The sequence below is a fragment of the Mustela putorius genome, unplaced genomic scaffold (genome assembly GCF_011764305.1).
Source record: "Mustela putorius furo isolate JIRA1106 unplaced genomic scaffold, ASM1176430v1.1 tig00000129_pilon_pilon_pilon, whole genome shotgun sequence".
NCBI lineage: Eukaryota > Metazoa > Chordata > Mammalia > Carnivora > Mustelidae > Mustela > Mustela putorius.
This window is the reverse complement of record NW_025421290.1, coordinates 50,298,806-50,324,948: the sequence shown is the minus strand read 5'-3', so window position 1 is coordinate 50,324,948 and position 26,143 is coordinate 50,298,806. Positions and strand designations below refer to the sequence as shown.

Genomic DNA, 26,143 nt, shown 5'->3' with positions numbered 1-26,143 from the left:
AGCAGCCGAGCCACAAGCGGCGGCGAGCCAGCGGCGCGCGCCGGAAGGACGTCAGCGCGCTTCCGGCGGCCGTGGGCGGGGCTCCGGGCTCCTGCCCGGGATATCTGCGGACGCATGGCAGGTGCGTGCAACGGGCCGGGTCCGGGGGACCGGGAGGGTGTGCGCGTCCCCGCTGGGCCTGCGACGTGGGCCGGGGGCCGGGGGCCGAGGCCTGAGGGAGTGTGCGGGGGTCCCTGCCTTGGCCCAGCCCATCCGCCGGCCTCGCGCAGGCTCGCGGTCCGCCCGGGAGCCAGTCAGTCTGGCTGAGCCTCGGTTCCTTTCTCGTGTAGAAGCTACTGGTATGGACAGGCGGGTCTGCCCATCCCGGCGCTCAGAGCGTGACTGTCACTGTCAGCCAGCATTAGCGGAGGACACTGCGTGCCAAGCCTTGCATGCCCAGCTCCTCCCAAACCTTCCCCTGAATGCCCCTCCGCATTACCCGCCGCAGAGCTGTCGCAGCGAGCACCAAGGAGAGTCCCAAGTGCTTTACGTGGGTCAGCGCGGTAGAGCCCCGCAGGGATCCCGTGTGCGATGTGAACGGATTGGGGGCCGCGGCTCGGAAGGGCCGCTAACCTCACTCTGCTCTGTTCTGTGACTCCCATTACTGGTCTCTTTCCCGACTGGCCCCAGTTTCTTGAACTCAGAACTGTGTTTTGGGTTCCTAAGTGCGTGCTGGGAATGGAGCAGACAGACGATGAATCGGACGGGGTCTTCACCCTCAAGGAGCCCCTCCTGGAGAAGAGAAACCCTTAGAATTTATAGGGCAGGTGATAAGGACTATTTCTCCATTTAACACATTTTATTCACCACTTATTGTGTGCTGAGGTTAGGAGAGGGAGCAAGACATAGTCACTGCCCAGGTGGGCTTACGGTCAGCGGGGAATATAAACATTACACCAGCAAATATACCACGCTGGTGAGTGTCAGTGATAGCCCAAGAGGTTGTTTCAGATATCCAGGGCAATGAGTCCTAACCCAACCTGGGAGGTCCAGGAAGATGTCCTTGTGGAAGGAGTGATTTCTGAAAACCTAAATCAGATCATGTCACTTTCCTACTCAGAGCTTATTGCTTCCTTTCCACTGACTTGGAATAAATCTAAACTCTTTGTCTTGGTCTTTAAGGTTCCAGTTGCTTGACTGTCCCCTCCACCATCCCCCTCCCACCACCATTCTATTTTAGATGATGTGGGATCATCGAGTACAAACGTCAAGAAAGAATTATTGGGATGTTGCATGGTGCAACTTAGCAAGTTTATTTAGGTAGCATGGGGCAGGATCCATGGGCAGAAAGGCCGCATTTTTGCTCAGTGGTCAAGAGGGAGGGGACATGCTGGGAGTATTATAAATTTTTCTTTGAATTTCTACTGATAAAAATACTTTAGCAAGATTTCTCTGGTGCTTCTCATTCAGTTCAATATTAACTGTTGGTGAGATTTATAAGCAGTCATGAGACCTTTTAAGAATGCAGCAACTGGGGCACCTGGGCGGCTCAGTAGGTTAAGCTGCTGCCTTTGGCACAGGTCATGATCCCAGGTTCCTGGGACCGGACACTTGTGTGGCTCCCTGCTCAGCAGGGAGACTGCTTGTCCCTCACCCTGTGCCCCTCCCTCTGCTTGTGCTTTTCTTTCCCTCTCTCACTCAAATGAAAAAATAAAATCTTAGGGGAAAAAAAAGAGTGAAGCAACCAGCACATATCTGATCTTTGTTGGAACTAGGTAAGCTAAAGGTCAGCCTTCCAGGCTAAAGGTTTACATTTTTCTGCTTTCTATCCCTCGTCATAAACACGCTGGTCTTGCTTAATTTTTCAGACTCACAGTGCTCATTCTCACATTAGGACCTACTGCTGACCTCTCATCATTCAGGTTCTAGCCTAAATGACATCACTTCAGGGGTTCACTGTAATACAAGACCCCTTTTTCTTTTCCATGTAGCACTTACCACAATCTGAATCAATCATGGTTATCTGGTTCTCTATTATCCACCTCCTCTTTGCAAAGTTCCATGAAAATGGCCCTGGTACACCTCAGTCAGTCCCTTCATCCCCTGTGTCTGGCATGTTGTTGATGAGTCGTATAAAGACTGAAGGGATGTTTAAATAAGCAGAGCCTTAAAGGACTCTAGGAGTTAGCCAAGTGAGTGGGGACATACACGGCCAGCAGGTACACTCTAGGTCAAAGTCAGAGCTTGCACAGGGCTAGCCCTAAGGCATAGAGAGCAAGCCGGGAGAAGCTGGAGAAGTCCTGCCTGGTTGGCAGGACTTCCATAACAGGTGTGATTGCGGTTTATACTAACAAGTAAATATTTGGTCTTTGTCCTGTTTTTGGCAGAGAGGTAAAACCCTTGGTATTTCCTTCGTGTGAGAATGAGCAAGTTGTCTTTTGTTATACTGATGAAGTAATTTTTGGGAAGCCTTTGGATGGGCGCTGGTTCCCATGCGCAAACACACACATACGCACCCCCCAGTCACATGATTAAAGGGTTGGAACTGGGGCGCCTGGGTGGCTCAGTCATTAAGCGTCTGCCTTTGGCTCGGGTTATGATCCCAGGGTCCTGTGATTGAGCCCGAATTGGGCTCCCTGCTTGGCAGGAAACCTGCTTCTCCTTCTCCCATTCCCCCTGCTTGTATTCCATCTCTCACTGTCTCTCTCTTTCTGTCGAATAAATAAATAAAATCTTTAAAAATCAATCAATCAATCAATAAAGGGTTGGATCTTTCAGTCCCACGTACTTCCCCCATGGCCCCAGGGGAGAGGGGTTCAGATTGAATCAATGAGCAATGCCCGAAGATTTAATCAACCATGCCTGTGCAATGAAGCCTCTGTAAAAGCCCACAAAGATGGGATTTGGGGAGTGCCAGGTTGGTGAACACATGGAGATCTGAGGAGAGTGGTGTGCTCAGAGACTCCATACCCCTTTCCACAAACCCTGCTCTGTACATCTCTTCTATCTGGCTCTTTCTTTTTCTTTTTCTTTTTCTTTTTTTTTTTTTAAAGATTTTATTTATTTATTTGACAGACAGAGATCACAAGTAGGCAGAGAGACAGGCAGAGAGAAAGGAGAAAGCAGGCTCCCTGCTGAGCAGAGAGCCCGATGTGGGGCTTGATCCCAGGACCCTGGGATCATGACCTGAGCCGAAGGCAGAGGCTTTAACCCACTGAGCCACCCAGGTGCCCCTATCTGGCTCTTTCTAATAGGAGGGGGAAAAATACATATATATACATATATGTATATGTATATATATATACATATATATACTTAGTTGCAGAACACACACACACATATATAACACATATATGTTATATGTGAGGACATATATAACACATATATGTGTGTGTGTGTGTCTGTGTGTTCTGCAACTAAGACCATAAATTTGCTGACTTTAAACAGCAAATATGGGACAGGCAAGCTATGATGAGTTCTGGCAAGTTGGAAGAGACAAAGGGAAGGTCAGCTTTCCTTCAGTTTTTAGGGGGAAACTGGAGAGTTATCGTAAATAAAAATGTATTCGAGAAGAACAAGAGTTCAAGGTTGTCGTGGTTTCTGCAGTGTGGTTTCTGCACTGGCTGCAGTGAGACAGTGAGAGATGGTGGTTAGTACATTTATTGCCGGGGCGAATGGCGGGGGCTCTTCCTTCCTTTTCTTAAACGCAGGAGATAAAATTCCTTTGTGAAGTATGTCCTCACTTGTTGAAGTCATTCTTGCCTGCCTTCCTCCTGCTGGTTGTGGAGGCTACAGCAAGTAGTGTGTGCCTGAACACGTGCCTCTCCGGGGCTTCGGACTCCATTTTAAATGAGGTTTCCTGTATTTTCACATTTCCCTCTTTTGAGCAATTTGCTTAAAAAAAAAATGACTTTATCAAGAGTCAGCTTTCCTGCCTGCATTTAGTGGTTTTGTCCACTTTCCTGGTTGTCCTATCCTGTGTCAGAGGGAAAGTGCATAATGACTGGAAGCCATTGAGGCCACATGTGAGTGACAAAAAAGGGTAGGAGGGAGACCTCAGTCCTTCCCATCTAAAATCTCTACCTTGGGGCACCTGGGTGCCTCAGTGAGTTAAGCATCTGCCTTCGGCTTAGGTCATGATCCTGAGGTCTTGGAATCAAGTCCCACATCAGGCTCCCTGCTCGGCACGGGAGTCTGCTTCTCCCTCTCCCTCTGCCACTCCCCCTGCTTGTGTGCTCTCTCTCTCTGTGTCAAATAAGTAAATAAGTAAATAAATAAGATCTTTTTTTAAAAGGGCAGAATTAAAAATAATATAACAAATCCAGCTTGATAGTTCTAAACCAGGAGCTCAAACCTGAAGGTAACCAGCTAAATAGATCAGAAGACCAGGGGTCATTGGGGTAATTCGTTGTAATCAGTGCTCTTGTTCCCTGATCTCGTATAAGTGGGTTTCTGTTTCTCCAGAGGTGTTTGCCTAGATACAACTGGTGGTATTTCTGCACAAATGCCTCCTTATTCAGCAAGTAGATTGTCCAAAATGCCTTTATTTTTATTTATTTTTTAAAGATTTTATTTATTTATTTGACAGAGAGAGAGAGAGATCACAAGTAGGGCAGAGCAGCAGGCAGAGAGAGAGGGGGAAGCAGGCTCCCCACTAAGCAGAGAGCCTGATGCGGGGCTCGATCCCAGGACCCTGACACCATGACCTGAGCCCAAGGCAGAGGCTTCACACACTGAACCACGCAGGCGTCCCCTTTAAAAAAAATTTTTTTTTCGATTTTATTTATTTATTTGAGAGAGAGAGCAGAGCAGGAGGGTGGGCAGAGATAGAGGGAGAAGCAGACTGAGGGAGCCTGATGCAGAGCTCAATCCCAGGATCCTGGGATCATGACCTGAGCCAAAGGCAGAGGCTTAACCGACTGAGCCACCTGGGCACCTCGTCCCAAACTCCTTCGGCCAACAAGTCCCATGATCACCGTTGGGCTACTCTTGCTTTGGCTGTGGAATCAGCTACCTCTCCTAATGTAGAGAGAGATTTCGGATCATGTGTTCATTGGCACTACTCTGACCCAAAGGGAAAAGCCTCTCTACAGAGCCACACCAGGAGTGATATATGCCCCCAGAAGTTCCTGGTTAAGAGCGCCATGGAGCCTAATGAGGCAGGGCAGCGGAGGCCTATGGTTTGTTATGAAAGTTAACAATAAACAATAAACATTGACTTCCAAGTTGCCAACTAAGCATTCATATGACTTGGGAAATGCTGTTCCTATAAACAAAAATGAAACCATGTGGTGTGCGGGGACCCCAGCTAAGGTCTAGAGTGTGATTTATTAGCTGGAATTTCCTGATTAGCCTTTTCAAGCCAGGGATCAGAAGAGTTGAGATGATATTCCGCGAGAGGCTATCCCTTCATGAAGGGGTCTTTTATAGGAACTTTGCAAAGAGGCATAAACGTATTTGTATTTCCCTTGGGTGCAGGGAGAGAGATCACACTTACGTAAGAAAAAGAATGTGGGATTGACCGATGGCAAAAATGCAGGGATTTAACTGAGTTAGTACAGTCATGACTGGGGAAAGGCTGAAACAAGTGCGAGAGTGCCGGTCAGAGTAGCAGTGGGTGACATCTGTTGGCTTGCAGGTGTCATCTACCATGGCATTTGGGGACTACAAAGAAATTGGATATAGGTTATAGGTGTCTGACATTGTGAACAGGTCAGAGCTTCTGGTGACAGGTGCAATAGTCAGAAAGCTTTCCTCCTTTTGTGGGGGATTGGGAAATGTGAGTAGGGCACTGTCTTTCAAGAGAGGGCGAGGGGCATCTGGGTGGCTCAGTCGGTTGGGCATCCACCTCTTGGTTTTGGCTTTGGTCATGATCTCAGGGTTGTGAGATTGAGCCCTGCAGGAGTCCTGTCATGCCAGAAACTCTAATTCCGCCCCCTCTTTCTTTTTCTTCTTCTTCTTCCTCTTCTTCCTCCTCCTCCTTCGTCTTTTTTAGAGAGAGAATGTGCGCGTGCACACAAGCAGCAGGGGAGGGAGGAGAGAATCTCAAGCAGGCTCCACATCCAGCATGGAACCCAATGCGGGCCCCTTCGTGCCCTTTCTCTGATGATGATGATGATGATGATGATGATGATAATGGCCAGAGCAGCTGTGAGGAATATAGCACCTAATATATTCTGGACGTAAGACCCACTTAAAATTTTCTCCCTGCTAAAAATAGGAAGCCAGCCTGTTTCCATGACATTACAAAATTGTGAGCCACTCCTAAAGCATATTTGCTGTCAGCGTAAATGTGGGCAGCTGTGCCCTTGGCAAGCACGCCCGCCATGGGAGGGTGTACGGCTCGGCTTGTTGCGGTGAAGTGGCCAAAGGTAATGGTGTCACTCAGTTCCTTCAGAGGCGTTTGCAAGTGCATATCCAGCACAACATTCGCCATATCTGCCTCTCAGATGAAAACCATCAGGGAACCATGAGAAGTCAGTGTCCTCCAAAGGACGTCAGTCGTCACGGGAGGGAGTCAGGAGGTGATGCGTCAGTCAGGCACGAGCAGGGAGGTGACCGCAGCGAGGAGTTCTGGGAGGAGTGGTTAGGAGAGGATTTCACAGGAGGGGGACGACTGGCTGGGGGGTGGTGGCAGAGAGGGGGGCCTCTACTGCGTCGGGCATGGGGATGGCTGCGGGGGTCCCGGGACTGTCTCCTGGCTGCTCTTAGCCAAAAGGGTGTTGGCAGGAATGGCTCTGAGGCAAGGTGACTGGTGCCACGTGGCATGCTGTTGGCCGTAATGCCCTGTGGGGTCGATGGGGATCCTTGTGTTTGGGGTGAGTAACCCCAAGGAATTCCCTTCCTATTCATGTATAAAAAGGCAGTTGATCACTGGGATGGCCAAGGGCAGGGGAATTTATTAAGCTTTCTTTTTTTTTTTAAGATTTTATTTATTTATTTGAGGGAGAGAGAGGGAGAGTGAGCATGAGAGAGAGAGAGAGAATGCACGCTTGAGGACCATCAGGAGGAGGGGTAGAGAGAAGGGGAGAAGCAGGCTCCCTGCTGATCAAGGAGCCCACTGTGGGGCTTCATCCCAGGACCCCGAGATCATGACCTGAGCCGAAGGCAGAGGCTTACCCCACTGAGCTGCCCAGGCATCCTTCATCCTGGTCCTCCTAACTAGAAGGTCACCCCAGTAATGAACTGAAAGACCTGCCCAGTAATGAACACAGAGTTCAGGCTACCCAAGTCGAATTGGTGTTTAAAGGAAGATCAGAATTTTCTTTAAAAACCATTTGGAGGGACACGTGGGTGGCTTATTTGGTTGAGCATCCAACTCTTGATTTTGGCTCTGGTCATGATCTCAGAGTCATGAGATCAAGCCCTGCATCAGGTTCATGCTGAGCGTGGAGCCTGCCTAAGATTTTCTCTTTAAACAAAAAAATCCCCACAGTAACTCGGAGACAACTATGATCATCGTGCATGGGTTCATTGGGTTTCTGAGTACAAGCCTGAAGCAAGTGTGTTTGGCAGGGATTGGGAAAGCCCTAGGAATTGCTGCTAAAAGCATTTAGTGCCTGCAGGAGCTCAATCATATAGCAAAGCGTGGGTAGGACCCCATCTGTGGTTCTACAGATCCCTCCGTGGAGCAGCTGGCCCCGGCACCTCAACACATCGGGCTCGGCCACTGACCGCGGACAAAATCCACAGGCAGAGAGGCGAGTGGTGGCACACAAGAAAGGACTTCATGTCAGTGAGTGACACCGGGAGGACCCTAGACTAGTGTCTCAGAGTCTCCCAAGCCCTGAAGATCCTCTCAGGTCTGTCTAAGGAGAATGTGGGACAAAGATGGGTGGCGCGTGCAGGGGGCAGCGAAGGTCTGGTGTCGCTGTCGTGGGCCAGTCAGGAGGGGTCTTCCTGGCTCCGGCCATCCTTCTCACTTGAGGGGGTAGTCTCGGTTCCCCTCACGGGCTGCTCTGCCAGCTGGCTCTTTTCCAGAGTTACGGAGTTAAGAGATAAGCTGAAAAGAAGAACTTAGTCATGTAGAAGTACTGACCGAGGTCGGAAGGGACATCCTCCCCTCCCCAGGATTACCAGCGTGGCGAGCTCATCGAGTGATGGGACGGGTCCCGGACAGCAGGCCTGTGGAATCGCGGATCTGAATCTGAGAAACCCAGCTGATGTGTCGCCGTCTCAGCCAGTCTGGGGGGATCTGTGGGGACCGTCAGCAACTCGGAGCGTCCCAAATCTCACTTTGGGGAAGTCTTTGACTGTAGCTCTTAATTCGCCTGCAGTCCAGGTCACACGAGAAATCGGGGGGTTCGCATGTGGACCCTCAGAGGGTCTGAATTTAATGGGGCAGGTTTTCATAGGTTTGGGAGAGGGACGGAAGGATGTCCAGACAGAGGAATGAGGAAGTGCAAGGGCATAGAGGAGCGGCCGTGCAGGGGGACGGGGAGGGTGGCCGTGAGCCTGTGAAGGTGAGCTGTGTGCCCTGAGACCAAGAGGACAGGCGGGGAGCAAGGGACCTCAGATGACTTTTGTCTTCCTTTAATTGTTGTTTGGTTAATTTGGAATCGTATTTTGTGAAGAGGCGACTTGAGAGTCCTGAAATTCTGTTAGAAGCCTCCAGGTACCCATTAAATCGGCATCCCATGCAGTCTGTTTAATTGTAGAGTCAGAGCTTTCTAATTAGGTTCTGAGAGAAGTTGGGGGGGTGAGGTCGAGCGTTCCCCATAGTGGCTGTTGAAGTTTGAACTCATCTTTGGGGAAGTTGGTACATTTAGTCAAAATGCTTTCCCACCAGCACTTCACGAGGGCTCCTTTTTCTCCACATCCTCATCAACACCTGCTATTTCTTGTCTTTTCTTTTTTAACATTTTTATTTATTTGAGAGAAAAAGAGAGCAAGCATGAGCAAGGGGAGGGGCAGAGGTAGAGGGAGAAGCAGACTCCTGCTGGGCGGAGAGCCCGATGTGGGATTCAATCCCAGGACCCCAGGATGGTGACCTGAGCCAAGGCAGACACCTAACTGACAGAGCCAACTCAGTGCCCCTCTTGTCGTTTCCATGACAGCCATTCTGACAGGTGTGAGGTGATATCTCATCGTGGGTTTGGATGTAGGAAAGATGTTAGGGTTCGAAGCCAATGGCCAAGAAAGAATTCTTGAGACATCTTGGTCTTTGGAGCATTCTTGGTCCAAAAAGGTGGTTTTATTAAAGCACAGGGACAGGACCTATGGGCAGAAAGAGCCACACTGGGGTCATGAGGAATGGCCCATTATATACTCTCAAGTTGAGCAGAGGTCAGGGACAGTGTAAGTCTTTAAGGAATTTTGGAAGCAAGGTTTCCAGGACCTTGAGGGGGATAGCTGTTGTTGGGAAAAGGTCACCTTATCCATGAGACCCTTCAGATGTATAACAGTGGGCCATATGCTTGGAGGGGTGATTGCCAACATCTATCTCAGGGTTAGAGAAAAAGGAAATTTCTAAAGGAATTTTTATTTAAGACTTACAGGATCCTGAGGGGAGAGGGGAGTCAGGGGAAGACTGCCTTATGCCTTTAGCAAGGGATTAGCTTCAAGGCAGCTGGTTTCCTAGAGGAATGTCACTCGGCCTGTTTTAAGCACTTACCCATGGGCTGTAAGTAGTAAGGAAATTTAATAACGTTTCTTTTGCCTCCGTTTCCCACGTCCATTCTGATTTGCAGTTCCCTGATGCTGGGTGATGCTGAGCATCTCTTCATGTGTCTGTCGGCCGTCCGTACGTCTTCTTTGGAAAAGTGTGTATTCGTGTCCTCTGTCCATTTTTAAATTGGATTATTGTTTTTTTGTTGTTGAGTTGTGTCCTTTCTTTATAAGTCCACCAGAGAAAAATAAATACAATGTGACTTCGTGCATGTGTGGAATTTAAGAAACAAAGCAAACAGAAAAAAGGAACAAAAAAGACTTGTAACAACAGAGAACACATTGATGGGTACCGGGGGGAGGGGGAGGGGCTGGGGAGATGGGGGAACAGGTGATGGGGATTAGGGAGCACACTTGTGCTGAGTCCTAGGTCGGTATGGAGGTGCTGAATCACTAGGTGGAACACACGAAACCAGTACAGCACTGTGCTAATATACTCAAATGCAAATCAACGAGTACATAAATAATAGTAAAGCAGACAAGGAGGGACTGTAGCTTTTTTTTTTTAAGATTTTATTTATTTATTTGACAGAGAGAGACACATCGAGAGAGGGAACACAAGCAGGGGGAACAAGAGAGGGAGGAGCAGGCTTCCTGCTGAGCAGGGAGCCCCATGTGGGGCTCGAGCCCAGGACGCTGGGATCATGACCTGAGCTGAAGGCAGACGCTTAACAACTGAGCCATCCAGGGGCCCTAAGACCATAGCTTTTAAACCTAAAACCTGATGGGGTCCCAAAAAGAGGACCCTCCGTAGAGAGTGTGGAGAATCAAAATCCCATTACTCAAAATCTGGGGTGCGAAAGTGAGTGCTTCAAACAGATCCTGAATAAAGTCGGGCGCGGAATCTGAAACACCCCTTCTCCAAAGGGGTGAGTACGAGGCCTCCATGCAGACGCCTGGTCCCGTGGGGTCTTCTCCTTCAGATCCCACTCTAACTGCCAAGTAATAGAAACTTTAAACAGAGCAAAGAACATCTCTAAGTGAAAAAAAAAAAAAAAAGAGTTGATTCAGGAATTGCAAAGAAATTGCAGTTCAGGACAATTCCCTGTGACGAATCCTAGGCGAGTCGGAGGAGACAGGGGAAGGTCAGCTTTAATTAGGTTTTAGGGGGAAGTGGGGGAGGGTTGAACCCAAGTTCCGTGGAGAACAAGAGTTCGAGGTTTGCAGTGGTTTCTCATCGGCTACAAGGGGTGGTTGGTGGGTGAGCCCTTGCTGGAGCTGGGGTGGGGGAAGGCGCCTTCTTTTCCTTCAAAGCAGGAAATGAAATTCCTACGTGAAGAGTGGCCTCCCTTGTCGTGATAACTCCTCTCCTCTCCTTTCTGCGGGCTGTGCAGGCCACAGCAAGTCACGTGTGTGAGAGCCGCCCTTTCACGGCTCCCTGCCTCCCTCCGAAATGAGGTTCCTTTTTTTATTTCACAAATTTGTAATCATTGTGTTTCTCTTACTCCCTGTCAGCAAACACTCCTGGAAGTGCAACACCCAGAAAACCTGTCTTATCTGTCAGCACAAGAAAAATTAAGGACAATGCAGCTGATTGGCATAATTTAATCCTGAAATGGGAAACCCTCAACGACGCGGGCTTTGCTACTGCAAACAGCATTGCCAACCTGAAGACCCGGGTGCGGTGAGTGTGTGTGGAGGTCCTCGTGCTCTAAGCTCCGCGCCCTTACTGATCGGGCAGAGTCCGCCGGGGGTCTCTGAGGGCGGGAATGGCAGTCCGCGTCAGCATGAGCGGATGACCTCACGTTGAGAAGAGGAGCAAGTGGTGAAACGGTGTGCGCACCCGTCAACTGTGCATGTCCATTTTAAACACAGAATGGTGCTACCTACTGTTTGCGGTTATGTCTGTATATAAAATTATAGAAATGGATTGGAAGGACGGGCCCGGTCGAGAAACTCGGCCCCTTCCCAACGGGTGGGTGCTGGGTGGGAGGTCAGCAGGGTTGGACTTCACGACCTTGTACTTCGTTTCTGTGACGTTGTGATGGACAGTACGGGCGCTCCTTCTCTTTGGTCTCCCTCCCGGTTCCTGGCATACAGGTCTGAAAACCCCTCCGACTTCCCCATGGATAAGGGCACTAGGAGCATCCTCTGTAATATCTGGTCTTTTGTCCCCAGAATGACCCAGGTGAAAGGAGTGTCCTGAGTTCAGGCTAGGGAGGTGACTTCCGGCCAGCCCCGCGGAACGAGCAGGGGATTAGAGAGCGAGAATTTTCAGCCCCTCCCCTTCACCCCACCTCCCAGGGAGGGGAGAGGAGTCCCCAGGGGCCAGTGATTTAGTCAATTGTGCCTACCTAACAAAGCCTCCGTAAGACCCCAAAAAGATGGGGTCGGGAGAGCTTTTGCTCTGGGAAATAGTTAATACCTCTCCCTGCTGGAAGGGTGGCCCCCAGACTCCACAGGGACCAAACCCCTGTGCTCAGGACCCTCCTGGACAATCCTAAGTGTTCCTCTTCATCGGGCTGTTCTTTCTTGTCCCTTAATATCCTTTGTCACCAAGCAGCGATCCAGTAAGGAAACCATTTTCCGGAGTTCTGTGAGCCGCTCCAGCAAATCCTTCAGATCCAAGGGGGCGGCTTGGGGGAACCTCTTACCCACGGCGCATTATAGTCAGAAACACAGCTAACACCTTGGACTTGCCGTTGGTGTCTGGAGTTGAGCGGGGCCAGTGTCGCGGGGCCGAGCCCTGGCGTGTGGGATCGGACCGTCTCCCGTAGGGAGTTTCTGCGCGGACACTGCGAGAATGTCTGCGGGCTGTGAGGGCCCCTGGCGTGGAGAAACTCACTCCCTGCCTTTGGTGGGCGGGTGTCGGCAGTCGGGGAGACGGAGAGCAGAGGGAGCTAGGAGTGTCCTCTTCCTTAGCAATTTCTTTCCTTCTGTGTGTTTTTTTATTAAATCATTCTTCACTTAAGACCAAGTGGTCCTTTTTAAAGTATGATTTTTTATTTGTTTATTTGACACAGAGAGGCAGCCGGAGACGGAACACAAGCAGGGGGAGTGGGAGAGGGAGAAGCAGGCTTCCTGCTGAGGAGGAAACCGAACTCGGGGCTTGATCGCAAGACCCCCGGATCATGACCTGAGCGAGGGCAGACGCTTAGCAACTGAGCCACCCAGGCGCCCCATAATTTCTTATTTTTTAGATGTTTTAGTTATTTGTTTATTTGAGAGAGAGAGATTGAGCAGGGGGAGGGACAGAGGGAGAGGGAGAAGCAGACTCCCTGCTGAGCAGAGAGCCCTACGCAGGGCTTGATCCCAGGACCCCAGGACAGTGACCTGAGTCAAAGACAGACGCTCAACCCACTAAGCCACCCAGCCGCCCCCCTCCCCCGCCACCCGCCAAAATGTATGTACTTCATGGAGCACTGGGTGTGGTACATAAACAGTGAATCTCGGAACACTGAAAAAATAAAATAAAATTGAAAATAAAAACATAAAGAGACGAAGGAGTCCTGAGGAAACTGTCGGCGGCGGCCAGTTCCTGTGGGGGTCGGCCTCGTTATTCTTTGCACGTCCTGCACGTGTCATTTCTTATCTCAAAGTTATAGGTCCGCGTTCCTATGTCCTTGTCTGTAAGGGGACTACTGGCCCCGGGCTCTGGCCAGTTCCCGCCGCAGGTCTCACGCGGCCGGCCCTCGCCCACTCGCCCTCCTGCACGCGGAGCTGAGACTGTTCTGTTCGTGCTTCGTTTTCCTAAGTGTTGTGACCCCACTAGGTTAATTTCATGCCCCACAGGCCGCAGCCTTCGGTTTACCAAACAGTCCCCAGACGGTGAACTCGGGGAAATGGGCACGTCGCGTTCCTGTTCGTACACCGAGCACGGAGCCCTAGGCCAAAGGTACCACGGGACGGCCTTCAGCCGACTCCCTCCAGCGCAGAGCGGCTGGGCGTCTTCCTTGGGCTCAGAAGTAATAAGGAATGATAATGAATAATAAGTAATAAGGAATCCTGTATCGCATCCACATGAAGTACACCTGGGCCAAATAGGCGCCTGACACCCTTACGTGGAGATCGCAGTTTCTGGGCTCTGCCGTAAGGAAGCGAGGTGCCTTTCAGGGTGTGCTTAGTTTCCACTCTTTTCCCTTCTGTCCAGGAGTGAAGATAAGACAGAGTTACAGGGCAGCAGCCCAGCTTCCGGGGAAGATGCGGAAAAGACGCTTCCAGAATATAGCAAGGAGCTCGAGGCGCTGTGTGAGGAGCTGCAGACCACCTTGGAGGCTTTGGTGAGATCCAGAGCCCCTGGCACCTCGGTGGGGGGGTGGGGGAGGTGGACTTGGGACTTTCTCGGCGCTCGGCAGGTGTGCACATGGTGGGAGACGCTGTCCCCCAGACGCTGTCCTCAGCCTCCTGCACTTGCCTCCTAAATCTCAGTGCCCCCCAGGACGCTGTCCTAGACCTTTCTTCTTTCCGCCCCATGTGCTGTCTGGGTCCATCTCACCCTCTTCTTTTTTTTTCTTTTTTTAAAGATTTTATTTATTTATTTGACAGAGAGAGATCACAAGTAGATGGAGAGGCAGGCAGAGAGAGAGAGAGAGAGAGAGAGAGGAGGAAGCAGGCTCCCCGCTGAGCAGAGAGCCCGATGTGGGACTCGATCCCAGGACCCTGAGATCATGACCTGAGCTGAAGGCAGCGGCTTTAACCCACTGAGCCACCCAGGCGCCCATCTCACCCACTTCTGAAGGCTCCACATGGTAAATATTTCGGGATTTGTGGGCCCTACCGTGTCTCATCATCACTGGGCTCCCCATGTAGAAGTGAATGGCGGCCTAGCTGGCGCGCAGGGGCGCGTGAGCACCAGCCTCCAGGGTCCCAAATAGACCAGGCTCGGCCACTCCCCACTGACAAAACTCACAGGCAGAGAAGCGAGTGGTGGAGGCACAAGAAAGGACTTTGCTTCGGTGAGGCCCACACTGGGAGGGCAGCAGACTAGCGTCTCAATGACCCTCTGGAAAGTGCTGGAAAGACTTGCAGGTTTATGTAAGGAGACATGGGACAAAGGTTGGTGGGTACGTGCAGGTGGGCGGTAAAACGTTGATCGTGATTGCCGGGTTGGGGGGCAGGGTCGCACGGGGTCTTGCTGGCTCTGGGCAGTTGTTGTTGCTTGAGGGGGTAGTTTTGGTTCCTGTCATAGGATGTCCAAATGGACGTAGTTCAGGTTTCTGTCCGTGTGGCTGTGTTCCAATAAAGCTTTATTCATGGACACTGAAATTTTAATATCACGTAATTTTGATGTGTTGTAGAATATTCTTTTTACACGGTTCTCTGAAGCATTTCAGAATATAAAACCCATTCTGAGCTCTTGAGCCATACTAAAGTAGTGTGTGGGCTGGCTTCGGTCTGGGCCCTGGTCTGGCCCACGAGAGATGTTCTCAGTGTGTAACGAACTAATGACGGGTTCCATTACCAGTACCCACCGCACCTGCCACCAAACATACACTTAACTCCACATCTCCTCGCTGGGCACAGACTCGAACTTGGGTAACTAGAACTTACCCCTGAACATGGAAGAATCTTTATCTTTTAATCTTTGATGGAAATGTTTCTGATCTTTGACATGACTTCTTGCCTGTGAAACAGAATATGTGGAATGTAATTATGTGGAGTGTGATTGTATTTCTTAAAGATACTACTTGTTCAGATTTAGGATTCCAACTGTTCCAAAGCTGTCGGTTTAAAGGAGTTTTTCAGGAGGCGCACCTGGGTGGCTCAGTCAGTTGAGTGTCTGCCTTTGGCTCAGGTCATGATCCCAGGATCCTGGGATCGAGTCTCGAGACATTCTCCCTACTCGGCGGGTTGTCTGTTTCCGCGTCTCCCTCTGCCTGCTGCTCTCCCTGCTTGCGCTCTCTCTGTGTCAAATAAATAAATAAAATCTTTAAAAATAAATAAATAGAAGACTTTTTAGGAAAGAAAGACTACCTTTTTTCTTTTTTTTAAAGTAGGCTCCACACTGAGCATGGAGTCCAATGTGGGGCCTGAACTCACAACCCCGAGATCAAGATCTGAGTTGAGATCAAAAGTCAGACACTTAACCAACTGAGCCGCCAGGCGCCCCGACACTACCCTTTTAGACACATCAACTGTAAGATGCATTATAGTTTCAGGAACACTAAAATGAGAAAATAAATGTTTGAGGACATTTTGGTAATTTGGCCTTTTATGATCGAAATCAGTAGTGTCTTTGGGATATTTAAGATTCTTATGGGGCTAAATAGCAAACAGTTTTCTCCAAGTAGATGATCAGGTGTCTGTCATCCTCCTGTTCTGCCTTCCCTCGCCCCGGGCTTGTGCTGGGATGACAAGCACTTGCCCTCCGCAGGCTGTCTGAGCGGGTAACGAGACAGGCGTCATCGACTCCGTGTCTAGGCCCCCACTCAGGAAGGCAAGAGAATTAAGAGTGTGGGCTACGTGAGGTCCACTGTCTTTGTTTGTGTCCCTGGCGAGTGAGGTCCGGACATGGAGCTCCTGGCCAGTGGGGAGCGGACACAGGCCAAATACGCGATTGAAAGGGACAAAGTTCTAAGTTGGGGAAAACTGCCCACTTGTTTTGTTTTCTTTTTCCCAAATGAACCCGTTTGATCATGGCAAGTATTTGTGTTTGGGCCGCCTGGGTGGCACACTGGGTTAAGCCTCCGATTCTTGGTTTCGGCTCAGGTCGTGATCTGAGGGTCGTGGGATGGAGCCCCATGTCACGCTTCTCACTCAGTGCCGGGTCTGCTTGAGATTCTCGCGCGCGCGCTCTCTCTCTCTCTCTCTCCCCCTCTCCCCATGCACGCTCTCCCCTTCTCTCTCTGTCTCTCCCTTTCTCTCTAATAAATAGATTTTTTAAAAATACATACTTTTGGGGGCGCCTGGGTGGCTCAGTGGGTTAAAGCCTCTGCCTTCAGCTCAGGTCATGATCCCAGGGTCCTGGGATCGAGTCCCGCATCGGGCTCTCTGCTCAGCGGGGAGCCTGCTTCCTCCTCTCTCTCTCTCTGCCTGCCTCTCTACCTGCTTGTAATCTCGGTCAAATAAATAACATCTTTAAAAAAAATACATACTTTTGTTTGAACAAAAAGCAGGTGCATGTATTGTTCCTAAAAGAAACCAGGTAGCTGAGTTCCAGTCTTAAAATAATGTGAAGAGCCCAGAAGCCGAGCACATGTGCTGCTCAGTCAGCTGCCCTCCGGCCCCGACCGCTCACTGCCTCCCGCCAGAGCCTCTCCATCCCTCGTCCCCTTCCAGGAGACAGCCTGTCACAGAAGCTCAAAGCTGTGTTGGAACGAGAAACATTTTCAACACATACTGATGTGACTTTTATAAAATGTAAAAAAATCTGAAAGGATTTTGTTTTCAAGAGCCACTTGGCTCTGGTTCGAGCACACGCTCTCATCTGTCACTTAGACGTAGGCCCCGCAGGAAGAAGTTTCAGAGGGGCGGCCGATGGGGAAGAGCGGGGGTGCCTTTCATTTCAGGCACGCCAGGAGGGATTGGCTGTGTCTGTCTGTCCTAGGCTCACTCACCCTCCAGTGCTGGGCTGGTGCCCTGGGACTCTGTTCTCTGCCCCACTGACCTGCATTGAGGAGGGACAGCGTGGTAAGACGTTAGTGGGGAGAGTCAAGGTCCGAAAAACCCAGCCAGCAGGCTCGGTGAACTGAGCAGCAGCAGAGGAAAGGCGGGGCACGTGCCCTTGGTCCCTCTGACCTGCAGCTCAGGCCCAGGGTGAGGCAGGCCAGGGGAAAGTAGCCGCTGGGTTGTAGGTGGCCACCTGCTTGTGGTCAGCCGAGTTCCCAGGACCTTCAGATAAAGGCCGGGCTGTGTCCCTGACAGCCAACAAAATGATGGGCCCAGCCATCAGTGCAGACAGAGACAGCATGGTGCGTGTTTGGAGCGGGGTGTCGGGGGGGCAGGCATTATCAGGGAGAAGCTATTGGAGGGACTGGAGTTGTAGCCCGGGAAAGGGGGAACCAGCAGACAAAACAGCTGCCATCACAGCCAAAAGGCTATCCAAGAACCGAAAAGGGTCCACTGGTTTTCTGAGGCCTCTCAGGGGACAAAGGAGACCCTGGTACTGGCAGAAGCTTTGGCTCCCACCAGGGAACAATGTGGCAAGTCCTGTCCGGAGCTGGAAGGGGCTCCCGCGGAGCTGGTGTGGCCCAAGGTGGGAAATGTGTGCCCAGAGGGCTGGACTATGCTTGCTCCCGGGCGGAACCGCACCAGCACACGCACGCCTCACTCTTGGGCCTGCTTCACAATTCATATTAATCCCATCCTGTTCATTAACGTTTTTCTATAATACAGTTGAAAATCACATTATATAATCACCTCTCGGTCTTTTGGCTAAGATCAAGTGTAAAATCACATTATACACACTGTTACCTGGGTATTGCTTCCCCGCCGAAGTCTTTGAGCCTGGGGCTGACTCCCTTTATCCTAAGAAGGGAAGTTTTCTTTCTTTCAAAGGGACCTCTGGAGCAGGAGAGAGACGCACACAGGCCCGAGGCTAGTAGCCCAGTGGGAAGACAGGCTGTACTGCGTGCTGCGGGGTTGCTGATGCTAAGGCCCGGTGGCTTTGGGAAGAGGCAGATACCCTGGTCTCTACAGTCTCCCAGGCCACAGTGTCCTGCTTCCGTGGATTTATTCTCTATTTTTTTTGGGGACACCTGATTTTTTAGGACAGAGAGTTTACGTAAATTACCCCCAGCCTGCAGCTCTTTTCAGACGTGCCCATCCTATGAATCACAAATTGGAACGCCACGTCCGTCGTAATTCATGAGGCAGTACTGAAGCTGCAGTCGAGTCACATTTCTTTCCTTTTTCCCTACCGCCCTCTCTGCACCCCGGACGCCACAGTGAATGTAGTCACCACGTCGGCTCCGGCTCCTTGTGGCCGCCCCAGTCTCATGGACTTCGCTTGTTTTTTCTAGCAGTGACAGTTTTGAGGACAACAGGTCAGGCATTTCGCAGCTGCCCCTCACTTGGGGTCTGTCTGATGACCTTCTCATGATTTGGCCAGGGTCATGGGTTTTTCTTTCGAGGGAGACTGCGGAGACGGAGACGAAGTCTCATCATCCCATCGAGGACAGGGAGTGTGACCACACCCATCACTCTGGGTGTTGACCTTGACCACGTGACTGTCAGGTTTCTCTGTAAAAGGAGCTCCTTTCGCACTGTCCACACAGCCCACACTGGGAGAGTGGGAAGTTCTGCCCCTCCTCCTCGAGGGCAGAACATGTACATAAATCATGTCTCTCGCCCCCTGCCTGTGAGTTACTGGACCATTCATTTCTAGCAGTGGGGACTCGTGGTTACTTGTTCTCCACCTTGGGCTGTCAGAGAATACTGCTTTATTTTGTCCTCAGACTGTCCCTGCTTTGGCCCGTAGGAGTTCCGTTGGCTCCTGTTCCTCCTCTTAACATGCTTCCATCATTGTGAGTTTTTGGTTTGGGGTTTTTTGAACACTTCCTTACTTCCTAGCGTTTCAAGACATTCTAGGCGCATCTGGTGTATTCCCTGCCTCTGATCAGCCATTTCCCCAAGGAGCCCTCGTTTCTCTGATTGGAGGATGGTTTTAGAAACCCAGGTCTGGGTGCCAGCTGTCAGGCCCTGGAATGCTCTGCTCTAGGGAATTTATTCTATTTTGAAGTGGTTTGGAAAAAAGTTCTCGTTCTGTGTTCAAAACCAGAAGTTAATGGAATAAGGCTTTTCATATTATTTGTCCTGTTCTCTAGCTTTTGGAGAGAATGATTTTCCAGACTTGGCTTTAAGTGTCTTTAATGAATTTGACTGTGGCAGGGGGCTTTGAGGCACCATTTCCCTAACGTGGACGAACGTTTTGCAGTTTGTTCTGTGGGAGGAGGTGTTCTGAGGTTGCCCTGGGAGTGGGCACCTCCGTGTGTGCCTTGCCGGCTCAGGGCTGCCCACCTCGTGTGGTCTTTTTCTCTGTTGATGACCAACCTCTGCACGGCACTGCCGGCCGGTGTCAGGCTCCAGGATTTTCCTTGCCCTCCCGATCATTTACAAGCTTTTCTTTGAATTAGGTGGCAGGATGCAGAGAACGTGGGTTGGCCAAGAGACGTGGGTCAGGAAGCGTGGTGCAGGGGTGCTGGCTTTGACCTTCCCTAGCTCAGCAGCCCTGAGAATTGTCTCAGCTATAATGCAGAAATGCTGAGTCCTCTCTTTTGGGGTGGGGCCACATGAAAGATCAAACCTAAAAAGATTGGGAAAGGAGCATAGTGCCTTAAAAATCAATGTTAGTGGGCACCTGGGTGGCTCAGTGGTTAAGCCGCTGCCTTCAGCTCAGGTCATGATCTCAGGGTCTTGGGATCAAGTCCCGCATGGGGCTCTCTGCTCAGTGGGGAGCCTGCTTCCTCCTCTCTCTGCCTGCCTCTCTGCCTACTTGTGATCTCTCTCTGTCAAATAAATAAATAAAATCTTAAAAAAAAAAAATTCAATGTTAGCGGCTCCCTCAGCCTTACTCCTGGGTCTTTTGCTGTGAAGGCCCAGGCATTGCCTGAGGGTACAGGACCAAGCGCATGTCCCTCCCCAGGAAGACTCTGTGTTCTCCTGGGGCCTACAGCTTGAGCTGACAGTCCATGTCAGAAAAATTTTAAAAATAAAAAAAAAATCAATGTTAGCTGAACTTAGCGCACACCACATCCGGCGTAATTGGAGAGTGGCCGAAGGGCCAAGTGTAAGGAATTCAGATTTTGACAATTTCTAGATCTCTGTGCATTCACGCCTGTGCACATGGGGTGAAGTATACACAGGGGTCAGAAATGTGGTTTTAGTGGGTCTGTGCTGCTGACGTCTGAAGTCTTAGTTACATGGTCCCTGTACGTAACAAATCCTTCCATAGCGCCAACGGGTTCTTCACAAGTACTTCGTCCTTCTCGCTGCCGTGTAGGCAGTTTGTCAGAGCGGACTGTGCTGGCTTGTCTGTGCAGCAGGGATGGTGTCCATGTCCCCTGCGGTGGCCGGGCTTCCTGCAAAGGCCACCCCACCCCCAGGCGCGTCAGTGTCCGCTTTCCTCACTTCCTGTGTCAAGGGTGTGGGGCTGCCTTTCCTGACCACCGTTTTACAGATAAGGAAACCGGGCGTTGAGGTTTCAGTAAACTCAGAGGCAGTTCATAAAAGTCAGAAATGAACTCATCTAACACCCTCCTCCTGTCACCCCATCAAGGCAGAGCCTGCCTTTTGATTCCTCCACGTCTTGGGGCTAAAACAATAGCGCCTTCAGAAATCTTAGGGAAGTGGGACTCCGCAAGCTTTCTCTCTCCAGCCCGGAAAGCCAGGGCTTTTTTCTGAAGCAATCCGAGTTAAAGAAATCGTAGCCACCATCTGCCTCCAGCTGCCTGGAAATGTGCAGCGCGTGGAGTGAACAGTGTTGAGTTATTGGACTTTGGGTCTCAACGGACTTCTGCCTCTGAGCTTCGAAAGCTCACAGTTACTGAATCTGAGACTGCAGTAGATTTCAAATAAGGTTCTCATATTCCCAATTAATATCTTTTCAGGCCAAAATACAGATGAAAATGGAAAAGCTGTCCTCGACCACCAAGGGGGTTTGTGAGCTAGAGAACTACCATTACCGGGATGGGAGGCCCCGCCCCCCCCTATTTCACACATGGCCCACAGCCCATTTCTGTAAGTAGTTCTCTTTTTACTGATTCTCAGGAGTAGAAATTATGAGAGCATTTGTGTTCTTGAGACGTGGTACTTGAAGAACGTAACAGAGTCTGAAGTTCAATTCGAGAGGATCCATTGGAAGGAAAGGAGATTGGGGGCATCTTAAAATGGGCCTTTCTTCTTGCCTCTAATAATCAGCAAAGAATATTAAATGTAATTAGAGACACATGAAGCGTTTTAGAGACACATTTAGCCCTTTATTATTTTTTTAAAAGGATTTTATTTATTTGACAGACAGGGATCATAAGTAGGCAGAGATGCAAGCAGAGAACAGGGGGAGGAAAGCAGGCTCCCTGCTGAGCAGAGAGCCCAATGCGGGGCCCGATCCCAGGACCCTAGGACCCTGGGACCCTGGGACCCTGGGACCATGACCTGAGCCAAAGGCAGAGGCTTACCCTACTGAGCCACCCAGGCGCCCCCTTATTAGCCCTTTAAAACCAAGTGGTCAAGGCACCCAGCTGGCTCAGTCCACAGAGCCTATGACTTTCGATCTTGGGGTCATGAGTTCAAGCCCCATGTTGGGCACAGAGATTACTTAAAAAAGCAAGTACATAACCTTAAAAAAAAAAAAAAGGGTAGAACGAATTCTACTGCCTCTGCGGAGACAGATTTTTTTTTTTTCTTTTTTAGAAAGATAGGTTTTGGGGCACCTGGGTGGTTCAGTCACTTAAGCCTCCAACTCTTGATTTCAGCTCAGGTCTTGATCTCAGGATCATGAATTCAAGCCCAGCACTGAAGAAAAAAAAAAAAAAGATAAACTGAGGTCAGTTGAACCCCCAAAAGAAGAACATGGAATGTTCTGGGAACATGGAATTCATTTCTTAAGTTCTACAAGATCAGGATTACTTTTTTTTTTTTTAAGATTTATTTATTTTAGAGAGAAAGTGAGTGTGCACATGAAAGCAGAGGAAGGGGCTGAGGGAGAGAGAGAGAAGCAGACTCCCTGCTGAGTCCACAGCCTGACATGGGGCTTGATCCCATGACCCTGAGATTGTGACCTGAGCCAAAATCAAGAGTTGGATGCTCAGCCGACTGAGCCACCTCGGCGCCCCTCAGAGTTACCATTAGCTTTGTTAGTTCAAAAGAAGGGTCTCATTATTTGTTGCCAATTTGAGACCTCGCTTTTTTTTTTTTAAGATTTTATTTATTTATTTGACAGACAGAGATCACAAACAGGCAGAGAGGCAGGCAGAGAGAGAGGAGGAAGCAGGCTCCTTGCTGAGCAGAGAGCCTGACGTAGGGCTCTACCCCAGGACCCTGAGATCATGACCTGAGCTGAAGGCAGAGGCTTTAACCCACTGAGCCACCCAGGTGCCTTGAGACCTCACTTTTAAGTAAGGAAGAAAAGGGTAAAACCATTTGATGTAATGTGTTATAGGAATACTGTCTGTCTGAGGTGAACCTACTGTTTATAATCATCGCGGGACCCAAGAGTTGAGCAGAGGCTAGACTTACTCATTAACTTCATGGCCCTTATCATGCCACTAACCCTACTGATGGGTACAAGCCCGAGTGACCCTACTGATGGGTATGAGCCCGAGACCCTACTGATGGGTACGAGCCCGAGTGACCCTACTGATGGGTACGAGCCCGAGTGACCCTACTGATGGGTACGAGCCCGAGTGACCCTACTGAATGGTACGAGCCCGAGTGACCCTACTGATGGGTACGAGCCCGAGTGACCCTACTGATGGGTACGAGCCCGAGTGACCCTACTGATGGGTACGAGCCCGAGTGACCCTACTGATGGGTACGAGCCCGAGTGACCCTACTGATGGGTACGAGCCCGAGTGACCCGGACCCGCCCGGTCCTCCTTCACCCCTGCACTGTCGCCGAGTCTAGTTCTCAACAAGCTTTCCAGAGTGGGACCCACCCCCAGGCAGGAACGGTTCTGTGACTTTGTTGCCTCTAAAGAGAGACATTGGTTTCAGACGAGGTCTCCCGCAAGCTGTGCGACATGTACCAGAAGGAGCTTCTCCTGAAGCGCATGATCACGGAAGAGCTTGCACACGCCGCAGACCACGACCTCATCCTGAGCTACCTGTCAATGTGGCTGCACCAGCCCTATGTGGAGACCAACAGCACGATGCTTCTGGAAAGCATGCTGCTGGAAACGGGGCACCGGGCCCTGTGACGTCCCGGCATAGCCAAGCCTGAGCCCCCAGGCTCCGGACCGCCGGATGCTTCTGTGGCTCCCATGATGGACGGTCTTTCACGTAAGACCCAGTGCTGTGACGCGGCCGCCCTCCGGCCTTAGTGTCTTCCGGACTGGATCACTTTAGTGGCTCCCCGTGGCCTGTCCCAACACTAGACTGCTGGGAGCCGTGCTCCCTGCCATGTTGGCCACGCCTGTTGTGAACCTGTCACCCAAGGGGACCTCACGTGAAATAAAGGAGTTCCCTACCAGGATGACTGTGTCACCTCATTTTTGTCAATTAGCCGTATTTATATAGAAAACCCCTGGTTCAGTATTTTTTACTTTGTATCTATCCGTTATTAAATTTCTCTACAAATAAACGTAGGTTTTGTAATTACAGCTGACGAGTACGTAGAGCTAACTGAGTGAGAGAGACCGGCTCGTGAAAACTACCTCCAGCAGTCGCCTGTGTTTGCAGACAGGATGAGGCAGGCCACGGGATTCTTCCAGGCACAAGCGCTAGGGTCTGACAACGTCCGCAGCCCAACCCTGGGGGCTCCAGTCTACCATTGGCTTCCCGCAGAACCGTGAGGAACTTGGTGCTACAGCACGGATGGGGTACGTGACCCAGGATGTGGCCCTCCTCTCATGGAGGCTGCAGTGTCCCAGCAACAGGCAAAGAGGCAAATGCTCCAGTAAAGACCCTACACGACAGGGATTTCGTTTGGGAGAAAGTGAGCCTCCCTCGCTGTGCAAAGTGATACGTCAGAAAGTACTGAAAGGCAGTACTTCCTAGCATCTCCTTCCTCTGCCCCTGGGGCACTCGCTGATGGCTCACTACTGTAAAGGCTGCCCTCACACATCTCACAGCCAGGAAGCCGCGGTTAGCATGCAGTGGGAAGGGTGCTCTGCTCCAGGCTGCCCTGCCTGGCAGGCTGTTGTCAGGAGCCCCAGAGGCGGGTGGGCAGGACTGGGCCCCCAGATCCATTGGCAGTTTTATGCTTCGGGCATACTTAAAAAAATAAATGCTCTTCAGGCCACCTGGCTGGCTCAGTCTGTGGAGTGTGCGACTCTTGATCTTGGGGTTGTGAGTTCAGGCCCCATGCTGGGAGTTCAGCTTATTTAAAAAAAAAAAAAAAAAAAAAAAAAAAAGGCAGTGAAGGACTTGATACTGTGAGCAGGCCTTTCTAGAACATTCCATGGGTTCTTGACACTTTATCCTCAGACCCCCAAGTGGTCCAGGGGAGGCCATGGAAAGGGTTGACATTGCAAAGGACAAGCAGACACGGAAGAGCTAAGGGACAAATTATCCAGTGGCATTGGTCCAGAGATGCCTCACGAAATGGAAGAGGCATCAAATTAAAGGAAGACCCCTCTGGTGGTTGAATTTGCTGAGTTCTGCACTCACTACACAACAGTGAAGTCTCTAGAGAGCTGACAGGCTTCTAAACCATGTTCTGCCTTCCGCTCAGGTCATGATCCCAGGGTTCTGGGATCAAGCCCCACATCGGGCTCTCTGCTCAGTGGGGAGCCTGCTTCCCTTCCTCTCTCTCTCTCTGCCTGCCTCTCTGCCTACTTGTGATCTCTGTCTGTCAAATAAATTTTTAAAAGTCTAAAAAAAAAAAATTTAAACCATGGAGGCTGTTGACATGGTTCTGTGCCTCCAGGTATCTTGCCAAAGTAGACAGCCAAGGAGCCTGCAAAGGGCAAGTCCACAGAAACAGGCCTGAGGGAAGGGTTCTGGGGGCAGTTCATGGTAAGTACATTTCATTAAAAGGAAAAAAAGAAAAAAACCAGCTTCCAGGAAACCCAAAGGCTTATATGAAAGCATCGAAGTGGTCACAACATACCACACTTTCTCATCCTAAATAACGTGACCTGACAGTGGGTCAGCCGTCTGCGTTGGTCACCAAGTATTCCTGGAGTCCTGCCTTTGTGACCCACGAGAGCTGGTCCTTCTGGTTCCCTTGCCATTGGGGGTGACCACAGGGCAGGTTCTGGCCACGGGAGGGCAGCCCTCCCTTTGGTTTCCTCTGTCTGAGTTGGCCATTGGCAGAGTTTGAGATGTGGCTGCCCCGCTGGGTTCCTGACCCGGCTGTGCTGAGGCAGTGCTGTCCCCTGGCCTATGAGGGACACGTTGCACAAGGAGACACATACCTCCATTGTTTGAAGCTGGCGAGGTTCCAGAGCTGTTACTCCCACCTCTCCAGACCGACCCACAAAAGTTCTAACCGTCCTGGGAGATGGGGTTCGGCAGAGACCATGTAGTCCTTCCATATTTTTTGCTTCATCTGGGTTTTAGCTAGCACACGGCTACCAGCTTAGTAGGTTCCAGAACCTTCTTTGTCACCAGCTGTGGCCACATGACTGAGACGTGCATTTGGTTCTCAAGTCGTGTGTGCCCCTTCTGCCCCTCACATCTTGGGGGATGGAGCAGACATGAGGGTGATGAACCCCCTCATCCCTCCAAGGAGTGAGGAAGCCCCCTGGGCCCTGGGCCTGGGCCACCTCTGCAGCAAAGCCACTCAAGTTCCAGAGTGCCTTCACGTGTTCACTTGGAGGTGCTATCGTCTCCACATGTCCCCGCCGGACTCCTATGTCAAAATCGTAACCCCCAGCAGAGATGGTTAACAACAGGGTGGTGTAGCCCCATGCGTGGGATCCACGCTCTTATGAAAGAGGCTCCAGAGGGTTCCCCGGGG

At 50.7% G+C, this 26,143-nt stretch overlaps 1 protein-coding gene and 1 non-coding gene across 2 annotated transcripts; both read left to right on the top strand.

Moving 5' to 3' along the window:
• The first annotated feature begins 3 nt into the window (after positions 1-3).
• LOC101672330 (cyclin dependent kinase 2 interacting protein) lies at positions 4-23,713 on the top strand. Its single transcript, XM_004754658.2, has 5 exons — positions 4-121; positions 11,101-11,269; positions 13,736-13,865; positions 21,132-21,261; positions 23,236-23,713. Exons 1-5 carry the CDS (start codon positions 115-117, stop codon positions 23,436-23,438), a joined length of 639 nt encoding a protein of 212 aa, XP_004754715.1. The 5' UTR covers positions 4-114; the 3' UTR covers positions 23,439-23,713.
• Positions 20,082-20,211, top strand: LOC123390584. Its single transcript, XR_006605131.1, has one exon. It is a non-coding gene; the product is annotated as a small nucleolar RNA SNORA49 (small nucleolar RNA).
• Positions 23,714-26,143: the final 2,430 nt, after the last annotated feature.